Source organism: Temnothorax americanus, unplaced genomic scaffold (assembly GCF_048541705.1).
Source record: "Temnothorax americanus isolate GAGA-0224 unplaced genomic scaffold, ASM4854170v1 Scaffold20, whole genome shotgun sequence".
NCBI classification, from domain to species: domain Eukaryota; kingdom Metazoa; phylum Arthropoda; class Insecta; order Hymenoptera; family Formicidae; genus Temnothorax; species Temnothorax americanus.
The window spans coordinates 3,837,043-3,852,476 of NW_027509339.1; the positions used below are offsets into that span (position 1 = coordinate 3,837,043).

The 15,434-nt window shown below is 37.4% G+C and overlaps 1 protein-coding gene across 4 annotated transcripts in view; it reads right to left on the reverse strand.

The window, feature by feature from the left end:
- Positions 1–43: 43 nt before the first annotated feature.
- LOC143897487 (uncharacterized) overlaps positions 44–15,434 on the reverse strand; it is a 173,996-nt gene continuing 158,605 nt past the window's right edge. For all 4 annotated transcript variants that reach the window (XM_077406189.1, XM_077406187.1, XM_077406188.1 and 1 more), the window contains 5 exons: positions 10,338–10,549; positions 7,068–7,200; positions 6,609–6,742; positions 5,663–5,864; positions 44–5,248 (listed from right to left, as the gene is read on the reverse strand). In XM_077406189.1, coding sequence (XP_077262315.1) covers positions 5,136–5,248; positions 5,663–5,864; positions 6,609–6,742; positions 7,068–7,200; positions 10,338–10,529 — 774 coding nt within the window. In that variant the 5' untranslated portion in view covers positions 10,530–10,549 and the 3' untranslated portion in view covers positions 44–5,135. The remainder of the gene's footprint in view (positions 5,249–5,662; positions 5,865–6,608; positions 6,743–7,067; positions 7,201–10,337; positions 10,550–15,434) is intronic.

Below are 15,434 nucleotides of genomic sequence, written 5' to 3' on the forward strand. Positions count from 1 at the left end.
CATCCCTTGATTTCCGAAAGCGCTTTATAATCCCGGAATGGAATTCGGGGGATCTCCCGAATTCCACCACTTTGTCCAAACGTTTCGTACAATCGAGGACTGAAGATTGTTGGGGAGGCGAGGGAATACGTAGGGACGAACAAAGTGCTTTAAAGCCCCGGCGAGAGAGAGAAAGAGAGAGACTACACCACCCCTCCGCGACAGACATAGCGCAAAAATGCGAAACGCAGTCTTATTGTGACACGCACCTGACCATGCAATGGGCGGCCGACAGGACGAACCTACAGGCGACGTAAGTGCCTCCGCACCAGTGGCTATAGGATCGGCGCTGCACCGAGACCTAAGAAGAATTGACTTTGAAAAATTCGGATTCGTCGAGTCCGAGTCGAGTCGGTTGCCGCCTTAACCCTTTCCCTAGCTCGGATGCGTGCCGACGTGTTCGAGACCGACTTGAATCTCAATTTTACAAATAATTTTCTTTCACTCACCTTTTTTATACTCTTACGTCATATTTTATATATTTATTTATCGTTAAATCTAAAAAAAAAAACGTAAAATGTATCATAAAATGTGTCGTAAAATTGTATTTTACAGACTTGATTTCAAATTATTTATATTCCTTTAAAACGTGTCAAATTATATAGAAATTTCAAATTATTTTTATTCCTTTAAAACCAACTTTAAATAGAGCAACTTGCATTTTATTCATCCTGCAACGTCCAACGTTTCTCAAGGCAACGCTTGACTATTGAAAATTGAGATTTCCGGCTGTCTCAAATGCATTCAAAGTTAGATTGGCACGAGCATTTAAAGTGCATCGGTATACCGTCAGTACCCATCGCGCGCAAACGAGAAATTAGAAGTGCTGAAATTGCACGACATAATAGCTCTCGTATTTGAATAAAACCGATATATGATCCGCGAGTTTTGGTCCTACATTATGTAAATTTAGTAATTTACTCGAAGCGTAAACTGCAAGCTACGTCAGTCAAAACTTCACTTCAAAACGTCACTGTCACAAGCTATTTAAAAATTCAAACTGTTCACCTTCAGATTTTACGAAAAAACGCTGAAAAAATATGTTTTTAAAAAATTTATGAGTCGTCCTATCTGATGCATGCTCACGTTGAATCGCCCGAGCGCGTCTCGCTGCGTGCGTTTTACCAACCGCGGGAGAGTTGATAAAACGAAAGTTGATAAAAAAAAGGTTGATAAAACCACCCCCGACCTTGCATAATAAACTTCGCGTTACTTCCACCTCTTTGACGTCAGAGCGGTCATGGGCTACGCCTATAACGGTGTGCGGAGATGTGGGATACCGGTAATTCCAATGCCCTTCAAAAGGTGAAAGGTTAAGGGGCCTGTGTGTGCGTGAGAGAGATGGGCGCGTCGCACGCATACGATAAACGGATAATTCTTGATGCTGGTGATCTCCCCGCCGACGATGCGCACCGCTGCCGCCGCCGCCGCCTCGTCGGCCGCAGACTCCCACGCGGTCGTTTCGACGCCGGTCACCAGGGAAATCGGACAGATATACGGTATTAGGACGACCACAACCGCGAGGAGCATCGCGGCTCGCGTGCGAGTCGCCGTAAAGGTTTTGCGGGATCCTCCATTTTCTGTGTGCCGCACGCTCCCCCGCGCGCGTCGACTTTTGTTTTTCCGCTAATTTATTGTATACGCCAGGCCTGCTCTCTCTAGCGGCGCACCTTCTTACATTTTCCCGCACGGTTGAGATAGATAAATAAATTATCGTTACGTTTCCCCCCAAGGAGCCGCTGGAGGAGGCGCACGTGCATGGCAGAGAGCGAATATGTAATAATTAATATATACCTCGCGAGAGATATAAAAGTAGAATCTATACGTGTGTAGTACTGTATGAACGTATTGATTAGCGTGTGAAGTATTCCAGATATAATCTTTTCCACATGGCACTCCTTTCCCCCCTCCCCACCCACCCACCACAAACTTCGAAATCAATTCTATATGCGGAAGGTGCAGAGCTAGAAACAGCAGACTCGTAATAAAATTTGCAATTAGAGCTTTTGACGGGCTAGAATGAACGCTAAAACGACTAATTGTAAGAATAGCTTTATCAGAAAGAGAGAGAGAGAGAGAGAGAGTGTGTGTGTAAGATTGTTTAAAAAAGACGACTTTTTTTCTATATTAGTTCTTAGTGGTTGCGATTTTGCTTTCCGGGAAAAAGCACGTTGCCTATAGCAGACTAAAATCTGCCTGAGATATTTCCTAATTGCGGACAATATGAAAAGGCACTTTTTTTTTTCAATTAAAATATCATTTACTTAAGCTTTCAAACTTCGCTTAAGACGACCGATTAGCCTGGCGCTCTTACGTTGCATAAATACAATAAAAATTAAAAAGTATTATATTTATTGCAAGTTTGAAAGCATGTAAGAGATTTGCACGTACGCGATTGAATTAGTCTCCTCGATTTTAGCAAATAGTCGCGCAATCTGAAATACGCATAAAAATTCATTAATCATAAATATATTCTTTACTTCTATAAAGCACTACGACCTACGTAGTCGATGTTTGTTCCCTAACGTTTCCAACACTTTCCTCTAACTATGACAATTAATTTTACCATTTTAGTAATCTGCCGTATTTAATCTTTATACTTTAATCGTAACCGAATTCGATCGCGCGAGTGAGTACCTTTTAGTCGTTAGCTACAGACTTACGTATACGTAAAGATTCGATCTGTGTGAAGCTATCAAAACTTTTTTAGTTAGATTAGTCGTCTAACTGGAGACGATACGTTCCCTCTGATTATCCTAAGAATCAAGATTAGATTAGTACTCTAAAGCCCCGGAAAGCATCGTTCGCGTTCACTCTAGCGCAAACGTTCATCGACATAATCCTTTTAGTGTTCCAAAGTGTGTGCCGCCAGCTTTAGGTAGTCACGCACTAACATACCTAACATACTCTCGCGCTACAGCCAATATGGCTGTTTTAAAGTGCATCCTGGTTGCTGGTATTTAGCATGACGTACCGGCGCGACAGCGAAAAAAAGGATTATGATTTTTTTAAGCGAGGAGGTGTGCCAATACACAGAGACGAGAGGTAATCCCGGGCGTTTGGTCGTAGGTAGCCGTATAGCGGTGATGATACCGCATCAAGTCTTTTAAGTCCCGTCAAAGTGACGTCGTATCGACGGATAACGCGCCCAATAGTGTTCCAAAAAGTTGGCCGCAAGCAGCCCGTAATCGCTACTTCTACAGATGGTTGAGTCAGAGCTTGATCGGATCAGTTCTCATCAGTCTCGTCGATCGATCGATCTCAATAAGATCAATACAATGCGCATTATCCCTCGAATTACGAGAAGATAAGTGATATAACAAGATCAGATTGTACTTATCGGTAAATTCAGAGCAAAGAAATCACGCTTTACTTTAGTTTTATTATATGTAATAGTAATCAGGTATATTGTATTTATTGATCAGACTCTGACTCGAGTGTCTCTAGTTATCTCTAGTTTCTCGCAGTTCTCTAAATAGTCTAAATGCCTAGCCGCTGTCGCGGTGTTTTTTAAGCTTGCGCCACTTCAAAATTATACTCGGAAGGAAGTTTCAATATAATACTGATTGTGTATATGTGTGAGTCGTACATCCCGTTTCATCGATATCCTCCAATTCGTTATAAGCACGTGAAATATAGACCGAGAATCGAAAACAAAAATGGCTTAAGTGATCGCTCTTGTGGTACTCGCGATACTTTTCGTTATATCGTTATATATAATTTAATTAAACGATAATTTAATTATAATGGATATAAGTAAAAGACAGTTCGCGGAGATATTTCGATACGTGCGCACTGAAGAAATTTGAATACCTCACACGTCATCGTATTTAACTTACGCCATTCTTGCTTCGAATTTCTTGTGTATAATATATTGTATGTTTTCTACGAAGCACTAAACTTCGAATTACGGTGAAATGTAGTTACGGTGAACGTTTGCTCTAATATCTATATGTCCTATTATACGCGGAAAAGTTGTCGCTTCTCTAGATTATTGTCGGAAAATTGATCTCATCGCGGTGTGTTATCACGAAACATCATGAAACGGGGCGTAAAAAAAAATATATATATATATAAAAGATCATTTTGCGCACCTATTGCAAATTAAATCAAAATTAATTTTATTTGTATTACGATCCTAATGAGTCGAACAATGTGAAAATAATTTTTTAAGTTTTTTCTCTTGTATAAAGAGAAAAAATCCATCGATGAGAAATGGAAAACTGTTATTGGAGAATAGAATATCGTTCCGTAAGGGAAAAATCTATTAAACTCGATTTGATTGATATTAAAGCGTTTTTTTGTGGTCGTGATTTTTTTTGCATAATTTTTTATAAAAATGTACGCGCAGTAACAAGAACGTATTTGCCAGCTTAAAAAACATTGTATTTCCCCAGCGGCGAGGCGAGACTAGATGAAATATGTTATATATTAACGCGTATCGGAAAACCATATCGTTCTTTAAATTAAAATATAAATTACAGTTGCTAATGTATAGATCATATGATACCTCGATAACATTAATATAGATCGGATTTTTATATATTTAACAATAAAATCTTTAAACTGTGATAAACTCTGTTCTTTTTTTAAGATATGTTAACTAATTCAACAATACGAGTATATACATTGTGCATTACATATCGAAGATATATAGAACTTGCTATATAGAACAAAATTATTTTTCCCGTTGCTTTTTTTTTATTTTCTGCTTTAAAATTTCCAAAAATAACTTTTAAAATTCAATATAAATTCTATGATAAATAGATTCGAATAGTATCGAAGGAAGAGACATAGCTTTCCGACACACCATGCCGAACATTCGGACATTATTTTTCTCATTACAATGGGATTGATATGTTTCGCGAGACAGACGACGCTCGTTTATAAGCAACAATCGAAAATAGTTTGCGCACGAAGAAGCCGCGTCTATGAGTTTTACAAAACTTCTGCAAAGACAATAAAACCGCTGCCCCCGTGTATTTCGATATATCGAAGGAAGACATTGTGATTGTTCGATCTTATATGTTCATCGCCTTAATATCCTTACGATTAGATATGTTACAGCCGAATTATCCTAGAGCAATTGACTTTTATTAAGGAATGAACTTGTGCATCGCGCTCAGTATGCACAGTATCGTAGGTAGCGTAAGTTCTCGTATGAGAATCGCCGCGGAAGACGTCACATCCGGCGCTGGTATGATTTGCACTGAAACAAGTCGCACGGGATACAAAAATCGGGACTTTTTCCCTCTCTTGTTATTGATAAAAGTATAAAAAGTAAAAAAAAAATATATATATATATATATATATATATATATATATATATATATATAGAAAAATATAGAAAGCCCTGAGGCTTACAGAAATAAGCAAACACGCAAAGAGAAAAGGTACAAAGTCCCAGAAGCGGTCGGCTTTGCAATGAAAATGCATGTTTCTTTATTTCCGACAATGTCGGTTTTTTAAATAAAATGATTCTAGATCTATAATTTTTATGGGATCACTCTTGTTTATTTTCGAAAATTCGGCATCGTGCATATTCGGTGGTCAAGGAGGGTTATTACTGTATCGTACACGCGCGGAAAAGAATTTAATATCTTTCCGTCATAAAAAAACTTACCCGTCACCACCTTTTTCTTAATATCGGCAAATTGCTCGTGATTCATGGGGAAAGCGGGTATCGTTGCGCGACAGCTGATTTCCAGATGTCCATTTTGACCGGCGTGCAACTCGGAAACTTCCACCTTCAGCTTGGCGGTGGCGGACACCAGATGATTCTTATGATGTATATGCGGATAGTGAGTCACCAGAGCAATATCCACCTGGCGAAATCAATAATCAGAAAATTGCAATCGTGCGAGGGAAAATGCGTCTAAAGATATTCAAGAATTTAATTGCGCGTAATTATATCCGTAGTTCGAGCAAATTAGAAAAGGTTTTACATATAAAATCATAAAGATATAAAAGCTTTCAGACATAAAGCACGCGCAAGGGAAAAATATAATTTATATAAAATAATCTAAAAAAACCTATTCATGCAATAATAAATCTATTAGGCTAAAGTATTTAATAATAGTATTTAATAATAAATCTATTGGGATAAAGTATTTAAGTATATCGTAAAAGAAGCGATCAAAAATATATAAGTTTCTTTAATACTGCGCAGACACCGTGGGCCTTTCAAGGCATTGTCGATTTTTCATTTATGATTTTCACGGGACGCTTGCGTCAGCTTCCCTTCCTAAAAGAACTTAGTTCTAGTCTACGTAAATATATATATATATATATATATATATATATATATATATATATAAATCACTTTTAAAACCTTAAAGATAATATATAAATTTTTATAGATTTTTTGTAACACAAAAACGCTTTCGAAAACCCTTTAGACTTAAAAGTCCCAGAGTGTCCGGGTGAGTACACCAAAAACACGATGTCCGCGCAGTGTTAAATAATGTATTTAATTTATAATTGTTAAAATTGTTAAACCGTGGAAAAATGTTTTTTTTTATCAGGCTTATTAGAATCAAAATTATGTTTCAATCCTTATTATCCTTTACCTCTTTGCCGTTTATGAACCACGTTATATAAGGAACTGGACGTGCTGGCGAGGACGTACAATTCACCTCCAAGCTCTCGCCTACCACATATACACTCTTCTCGAACCTAATCGTAGGATCTTTACTCTGTGGAACTAAAAGGAATTATAAAAAGTATATCGGAGATGTGGCGCGATGCGAATTAAAAAATAACTAGTTAATATCTAGATCGACATTTTTAGATCTTGGCTATTAAATCTTTATCCAGTTCGAGAAATGTCAACGTGTAATTTCAAGTGCCAAATTTAATTAATTAAGATTATTAGCTAGATCTCTCGATACACCGATACGCTTACGTATATTAATAGCTATTCATTAAAATTAATACAATCCAACACAACAACGACTAATGCCATTAGCATAGAGATATGTTTGTCTCGGTTTGTTCTTTAGTCTTGTAAGGTCGACACTACCACTCACATATCACTTTCATCTGTACGGGATCAGCGCCAGCAGTGTAAATGGGTGTTGTCATAGTGACTTCACAGGTATAAGTACCGGTAGCTTCGAAACGCACATTGTGCAGTTTGATTGTCGTGCCGTTCTTCGAGTACTGAAAAAGACATGTCGATTTATGACACACAGCGTGATTAATTAAAATAACTACGTCGTTTTAATCGAGGCGCAGTCCATATTTCAAAAAGGTATATACGAGTGACAAATACTATATGGACAATTCAAGGGTGTATAAAATGTATGCGTGAAAATTAATTTCTCTTAAAGCGTGGTTCTTTACCCGTCGCCGTCTCTTGCTTCCGGACTCTTCAAGCTCAATAATTAAGCAAGGAAGAGTTTTACGTTTGCGCGAGAGAAAATGAAACACCTTTATGTGTCGCGATGTTTATTTTTTCTAAACGTGTCATTCTTCCGCTTTCAAATACGTTGAATTTGAGATAGTGAAGTGTGCGTCAGAGTTATCTTTGAATGAGAGCTCAAGAGTGTTCTTCTATCAACTTGCTTTGCCTGCAGGATTTGTCACTTTCCTTTCATCTACCCCCATTTCAATTATATCAAGTGCATGAGCAAGGAGAAACTTATTGCTTTGAAAATACAAATGCAGAACACTTTAGATAATACAATTCAGCGCGCGATCGTTGCTTTCTGTCACTTTTGCTCTTATTATATTTAGGTCATACCTATTTTACAAAAAATATCTTCGCTTCTAAATACAGTCGATTAATGGCTATTTCGAAATACTCTGGGGCGACAAACATTAAAATATTTAAATATACGGGAAGAAAATCTTCTTTTTAAATTAGCGGTATGGAAATTTGAAGGGCTCAAACACAATTTATCGTCGCGGTCATTTTTTCCCCATTGTTACCGTTTGTTCAGAAATCCTATAGTATTATCGAGGTGACTGGAAGTTCTTATTACATTAACTCAATTTTGTTATTAAGCAGCTTAGATCTAATCTTTCTCAGCGCCCCATTTGTTACGCGTATCTTTACCTACATATCTTTCGTGACGTGTTGTAATAACTTTAAAGATATCACAGAATTAACGTTGTGTGAAACAGTCGCAAAAGTTCTCCGTTGTCAACGAAGAGTTCCCGATTGTGATAAGCCGAAAATAGCCATCGACCAAAGGAGTTTTCGAAAATTTAATAACTTTAAGATATCGCAGAATAAACGTTGTGCGAAACAGTCGCAGGTTCGTCGTTAACGAAGAGTTCCGATTAATAATAATTCGAAATAGGATTATCGCCCGAAGGAGTTTTCGGCAAATTTATGCAGAAATTGAAATATAGAAATAGAAAATCAGAAAAGGAAACACGGTGAGAGACAAAAGTGTCCTTAAAAAAAGGTAGACAATTATAAAAGAAGAACTGTAATTCGGTCGTGTAACTCGATCGATTTTTTTTCCTTGAACACGATGGCGATGAGAAGTACACGAAGGTTTCTCGGCGTATCGCGGAGAAAAAACGCCAAGTATTTTCGACACTTTACAATCGCCCATCGTCCGCAGCCTGAAACTTTCGCCAAATGGACGGTTCTATTTCTGCCGCGGATGGCCTCATTATTAATGCGTGTTGACTCTACATACAGGCCGGCACAAACTCATCCGGCGCTCATCCCCCGTGACCGTTAGGTATCACATATGTGGATTAGCACAAGTATATTGGTTTTCCACCTTATCTCTTTTTTAATAGATCATCACTTATCTGCATGCGCGGCGCGCTCCCATATCGAAAAACACATTCGCGAGGAAAATTACGTTGCCACACACGCGTTGCCTCGATATTGTCGGGGGATACGGAGATTACGGAGGATATTTCACGTGGTGGGGCACACGTATATGTGTGCGTAAATAACTTTGCTTTGTGTCGCTACATAAAAGACTGCGCCTTAGGTAAATGCGTTAACTTTGCTCGCTTAATCATTGGCAAAAGGCAGGAGCGGACTCCGGACATTCAGCTATCGAGGGCGTCCTCGTTATTTTTGGACTTTTGTTTACAACGGCTTCTTTCTCCGCAGACCGTCCTTGCCGACATGCGCGACAGGTATGCAGACTAAGTCGTATATTTTTACCTGTACACGTAATATAATGTCAGGCGGCAGGTTAAAAAGAGGCATTATTTCATTACATAAACATCAGGTACGTGATGTAACGGGGAAAAGTTTATAATATAAATAAATATTTATAAAGATATACGCATGTATACATAAAGTACTTAAGGAAAGTAATACTTAAGAAATTAAAAGAAGAACGAACATTATAGTTTAATGCATATAAACTTCGTCACGTAAAAGAAAGTGTTATCACGTGCTTTTGAAATTTTGAATTTTAATAAATAAAACCTAAATAAAGACGAAGCCAGAAAAATGAGACGAGATATATGTATTATAAAATTTTTTAATACATATATAATAAACTTAATCAGAATAAATTCTAAAATTACACTTTGTTACACGTGGACATGTAACAAAAAATATATTCTAAAAGTTTAAAATATTTCTCCGTTTTCGAGAGATAAATCCGGTATCGCGTATGTTGAATTTAAATTATTTTGCATTGCAAAACGTAAAATTTCAATATGCTGGGTATAATTATTCAATTTGTTTAACACCTCTTGTCTAGACACTCGACAACCTCTTGTCTATAGTCACGGTTTCCGTTACAAAGATAGAAATTCTTTTAACATTCAGATTTAAAGCGATGATATAGACATCGATGTATATATGTAGGTATATATATATATATATATATATATATATATATATATATATATGTATATATATACATGTATAACTGCGGATAGATTGAGATGCAAAGGTCGATGGCATCAGTCTCGAGCCGTGTAAATTTGACACAAATTTATGTAGACGTGTTATCGAACCTGCATGCCATGTTACGGCGCGACCGCGAGATACCTTTGAGATAATTATGTACACGTCAAAACGAAAGTCACGTGTATATCAGAGTAAAGCAATACTCCAAATATTTATGAGCCGTCAAGAATCGCAGATAAACCATCAGGTTTGATCGATGAAATCAAATTACCATTTTCTCTTATCAGTTCCGTTGGGTACGCTCGATAATTCACTTTTCGAATAATGGCAAGTGATGACAGCAAATAATGAAACATTGAAAATGAACAAAAAAAAAAAGGATCCAAAGTGATATATTAACGCGAGAGGCATATTTTAAAGGTCGCCTTTTTATTTCGGCCTTCTCTGTTTCGCTCACCTCCAGTTGGGCGCCGTCGATGTGCTGTGTTATATACGGCGGAATTCGCTCCTTAATGTACTGAAATATCCTCTTCTCGCCCTTCATAAATTCTATTTTGTGCAGCAAGTCGTCCGCGACAGTGTGGTTGCAGAGCATGGTGGCCGTACTGCCCAGCGTTACGTACTGCGGCGCTATCAATTGCACGTTCATGTGATCTGCCAGTGTCGCGTCTGGAAATCGTGAAATCACCGTGTAGTTCTGGCGTCCGTGACGTCGTTGGACGTTATCTACAACGTCCAACATAAACGGTATTAATTCGGGATGCGCATATGACGTTCGCGAAAGTCGCGAGGGGCATGATTAAAGGATGGACTTTATGACGATGCGCGCGATCGCGAGTCGCAAATATTCGTAAAAAGTTGGGGAAAAAGCTGAAAATTCAATATTTATATTTAATCGAGGATCGAAAGAATGGCAAAATACGTTTTTAAAATATATTTTCCTATATTTCAAGACTTTATTGATATAATTCGAATTTTGCGAACAACTTCCGAATATTTTTATTTCTCATCGACGTTCGCATATACATTTTTTATTTTTACTGTTTTACGGACTAAAAGCTATGATATTTTGCGAGCATTTAAATACGCTGAAAGATTATTGTTTAATAAAGTGAAGCGAGACTTTTAAAACCGTAATGCTGCTATTTGACGTGTCCCATATATCCCCATGGTTTATGTGATATTCATTTAAAATTGCATTCGTCGGGGGTTAACTTCGAGGGGCGTCGTAACCCACAAACCTAGATAAGGTCACGTATAGGGTGTCTTTCGTGCACGTAACTCTAAATCGTGAGACCAAATTCTATTAAAATAAAGTTTATCTGAAATTCAGCGAAAAATAAGATCTCTATCGTTTCTATAGCTGTTCGTGGAACTTCTCTGTAAAAGGTCTTAGATTCTCTTGAATTCTTTAGAACTGTAAAACTGTCGTTCTACATTCTTACAACAAAAAATATAAAATTAAAGTATATAAAGGCTCTCTTGAATAAATCGGAAATAACAAAAAGAGGCAATAAGAGCCAGGCGTGGTAATTAGTGCGCAACGATATTCTTGTCAATGATATTTAATATCGGCAATACGTAATATTAAAATTAGCGGACGTTTTTTACGCCATTAATGATGACCCTCCAAAAAAGAGTCGAAAACATCCACTAATTTTAATTTTATGTATTGACTGAGAATATAATCATTGCGCACTAATTACCGCACCTGGCTCTTATTGCCGTCATTTCTGAAAAGTATCGACTTTAAAAATTGATCATGGGACTCGTAAATAGAACAAAATGTCGCGACGCGTCTCTTGTCCACCTTGCTATGTATATTCGAAGCTATATAAAATAAAATATAATAATAACGAGATGTGTCAGAATGACGTTTGATATTTTGATTAAACACTGTCAAGACCGGCGCGATCGTGTTACATTCGATTTCCATCGAACTGGAATCGACGTGACAACGAGACGAACGGCGAACGGATTAATCCCGGCTATTGCCGGGAAGAACGGAGGGGCCTTCGGCCGACTGTAACTACTTGTGGCAGTCCGCCCTGTTGCTGGGAGGTGTTACTGTATCGATCAGAATGAAAGCGCGCGTTACCGCCGCACGCATGGTATATTATTTCGAGACGTTTCAAGACAAGAGGCCTATTTTCGAGGTCGATCGCGCCGTCGGATAATGCTAATACCACGCGATTTTCTACGCGCTTGTCCTGCAAATATTTCAACAGGCGTTTAAAGCCGAACAGCCGATTGTTGTTACGCCGCGCGCGAGTTTTTCGATTGGAATCGACCGATTTTTTTTGTACGTGGTGTTGCGTTGATTGGGACAGCGGTGTAATACAGATCGTAGGAAATAGAAGATTGATTTCAGAGACGATTTAACGAGATATTTTAGAGATATGTATCCGTGAATGTGTACTTTTATTTTGATACAGTAAAATGATACTTTCCTTACTATATTTCTCGTTGGAGCAATTGACTTTTACATTAAGAATTCTTTATAGCAATTTTTTTCTCGCATATTTTTTCATAAAACGAGAAGAGTATGGCTTGTATCACTGCCCGACTAGTATAGAAGAGATTCAACATCTTAAAGCTGAAAAATAATTAAGATTAAAAAATCTTTTTGAAACTTTTTTCTGCAGAATAAAAATATAATATCTTGATTTGTAAGTCATATACAATAGTATAGTACGATAATACGATAATCAATTCTTTTTATGTAAATATTTGATACGAGAGTGTTACGAGAGAGTAACTTTCAGAATATTCAATTCATAATATTTATTATCGGCACTTTTCTCTTATAAATAATGTAGAATTAGGGTGAATATAATTGGATCGATAAATAGTCGAATAATTGATTTCTACCACAATGGCTTTTAAACTCGGATAATGTGCGAATAAGTGACTTTAAAATTTTTGATATTTATATAATTAAACTGCAATGGAGAATATAGACGTTATTATCTTGAATATAATTTATCGATTTTTTTCACATATCTGGGGCGATATTCATAATCCGATCTTATTTTTAATGTTATAGAACACTAATAATTAGTGTCTGTCATTTAAGTGTATATATATTTGAAAAGAGGGCGCAGAGAAAAGTAAATTGATCAATTGAATATTGCGATTCATCATTTACATATTGCGACAAAAGCCCTGGAAAATCTCAGAAAATGCATCGGCATAAATTGGAGTAATTTAAAAGAAAATTACAAATCAGTTATTTTAACTGCTTTGCCAGTTCCCGTGTTACGATCGTCTTAAATGCGATCTCAAGATGTACGTTTATTTCGTTGGCTGAATGGAATCTCGAGACTACATAGTATTAGACTTAAGACGATCTTAATATCGGATTATGAATATCACCTGTAATTTTTATTATTTTTATCTTTACATTTTTATAAATTTATTTTATGTTATATTTTATATACAGAATAATATATTTCTTTCGCCAGTATATAGAATAACAATTAAAGTAATTTAAATCGACCTGACTGGCAATATATATAACGTCTTTCCGCGCGATATGAACATTGAAAAATTGTGAGCCAACTTGGTTTGTCGGATTCACACAGCACTTTTTTCAGATCAATATCGAGACATTATTAATTTCGACCATGGGTTTTGGTCAGTTAATGTAATTTCTAAATTAAATAGTTTTTAAATTTTATTGCGGAAAATATTACCCCGCGCCAGCAATATTTTTCGCAATAAAATTTAAAAAACTATTTAATTTAGAAATTACATCAACTGACCAAAACCCATGGTCGAAATTAATAATGTCTCGATATTGATCTGAAAAAAGTGCTGTGTGAATCCGACAAACCAAGTTGGCTCACAGTTTTTCAATGTTCATATCGGAAAAACATTATATATATTAATTGCCAGTCAGGTCGATTTAAATTACTTTAATTGTTATTCTATTTTATATATATTTATAATTTTCTGCTGTTACGCGCTTTAAAATGAAGGAAGTGCGAACTATTTAAACACTATGTATAAATCTCTGTTTTCCACTCATTTATCACGTTAAGTTCTGATATTTGAAGAGGAAATTTTGGCAACTTTAATTTGATTTCATGATGTCGTATCAGTGCGAAGGTTTTCTAACTCCGCAACTTCTTAATCGCATCTGTCAAACTCCAGCGGTTCGAACGGATCTCATGAAATTGCGGAATTATTTCCGCCTTATTGTCGAGATTCGGATAATAATCGAGTCGCGCGCGCGAGAGCAAACCATTGTTGAGGGCTAGCGAGCAGTGAAATTTTGAGAAGGCGGAATTCCGCGATTAACGATTAAGATAGCGGCGGACTATTGTCACGAGCTTTTGTCTGCCGGAATTTCGCGAAACAGCAATGTCGAGCATTTCCTTTGACATTACACTCCACGTCGGGCCGAGCGTATATAGTTCGCTAGTTTCGCGGTATAACTGACTCGTATGAAGTTTCTACCGTGAGCAAAACGTTTGACAAAGTGTTCTTATGGGTGTACCGTGTGTACATTATTATACTGTATAACGCATTATCGATCTGCTATTAGAATGGAATCGTTCGTTCGCGACTGATATACAAACACGCCACTTTGTATCGCTCCGCGGCGCGCGAACAAAAAAGCGACTGCGATTGTCGCCGGCTATATCGATTTCCAGTTTTTACGTTCGTATAACGCTCTTTAATCTGTAATAGATTCGTGTATTAACGCTTGTATAGTGTTATACGGTTCTGAATAAACCAGGTCGAATTGAGTTATCGCACCGACACGGCTCGTTCGATTCTACGGCTATTCGTGACAAAAACGATCTATACGGCCAAAGAAATTGCCGCGGAACGACCTAAAATATACCCGACAAGACGAATATAGTTAGGAAATTAGTTTGGCGGAAAAAGTCGCACGGCGGCTGGATTGTTCGAGTTTCATTATATATTCGTATTGGCATTGTATCAAACGGTGTGCGTGCGTGTGCGCGCTTGTACGTGTCCAAACAAATGGAGGCCATTGAGGATTCATATAGCGAATGTACATTGTAGTAATTCTACGTGGGTGGTATGAATGATAGGAGCTCATGTACACGAAGTAAAGTGTTCTATTTTTATTCAATTCCACATTGAAGTATAGCGTATTGTGTAATCGTTATTCCGTAGTCGAGCTTCCTGGCGACGCACAGAAAGTGGCACTTTTTAAGATCAACATACAACTGAACAAGTCTTTGAAAACAATCAGTGAATGAGCATTCGTTCCGCCACGCTTACTTACGTTCCGCAGCGTGACGCTTGTTTATTGAAGATATAAATATCGGTCATTTTTTGAAAGCAACATAAGTCCGTACGATGTGCTCCGCGCTCTCTCTCGCCTCTGCGATATTGTCATTCTAAATTCTACTCCGCGTCTGAAATACGCGATACCTGTATAAACTCGTATAACACCGGACTTATGTTATTTTTTCGCAATGATTAATTTGAATATAGTATTGTACTATCAAACAAACGGTGAGACTTTTTAACGGTGGTCGCTTCGCTCCCGGAAAACGTCCCATGGAATGTGGCG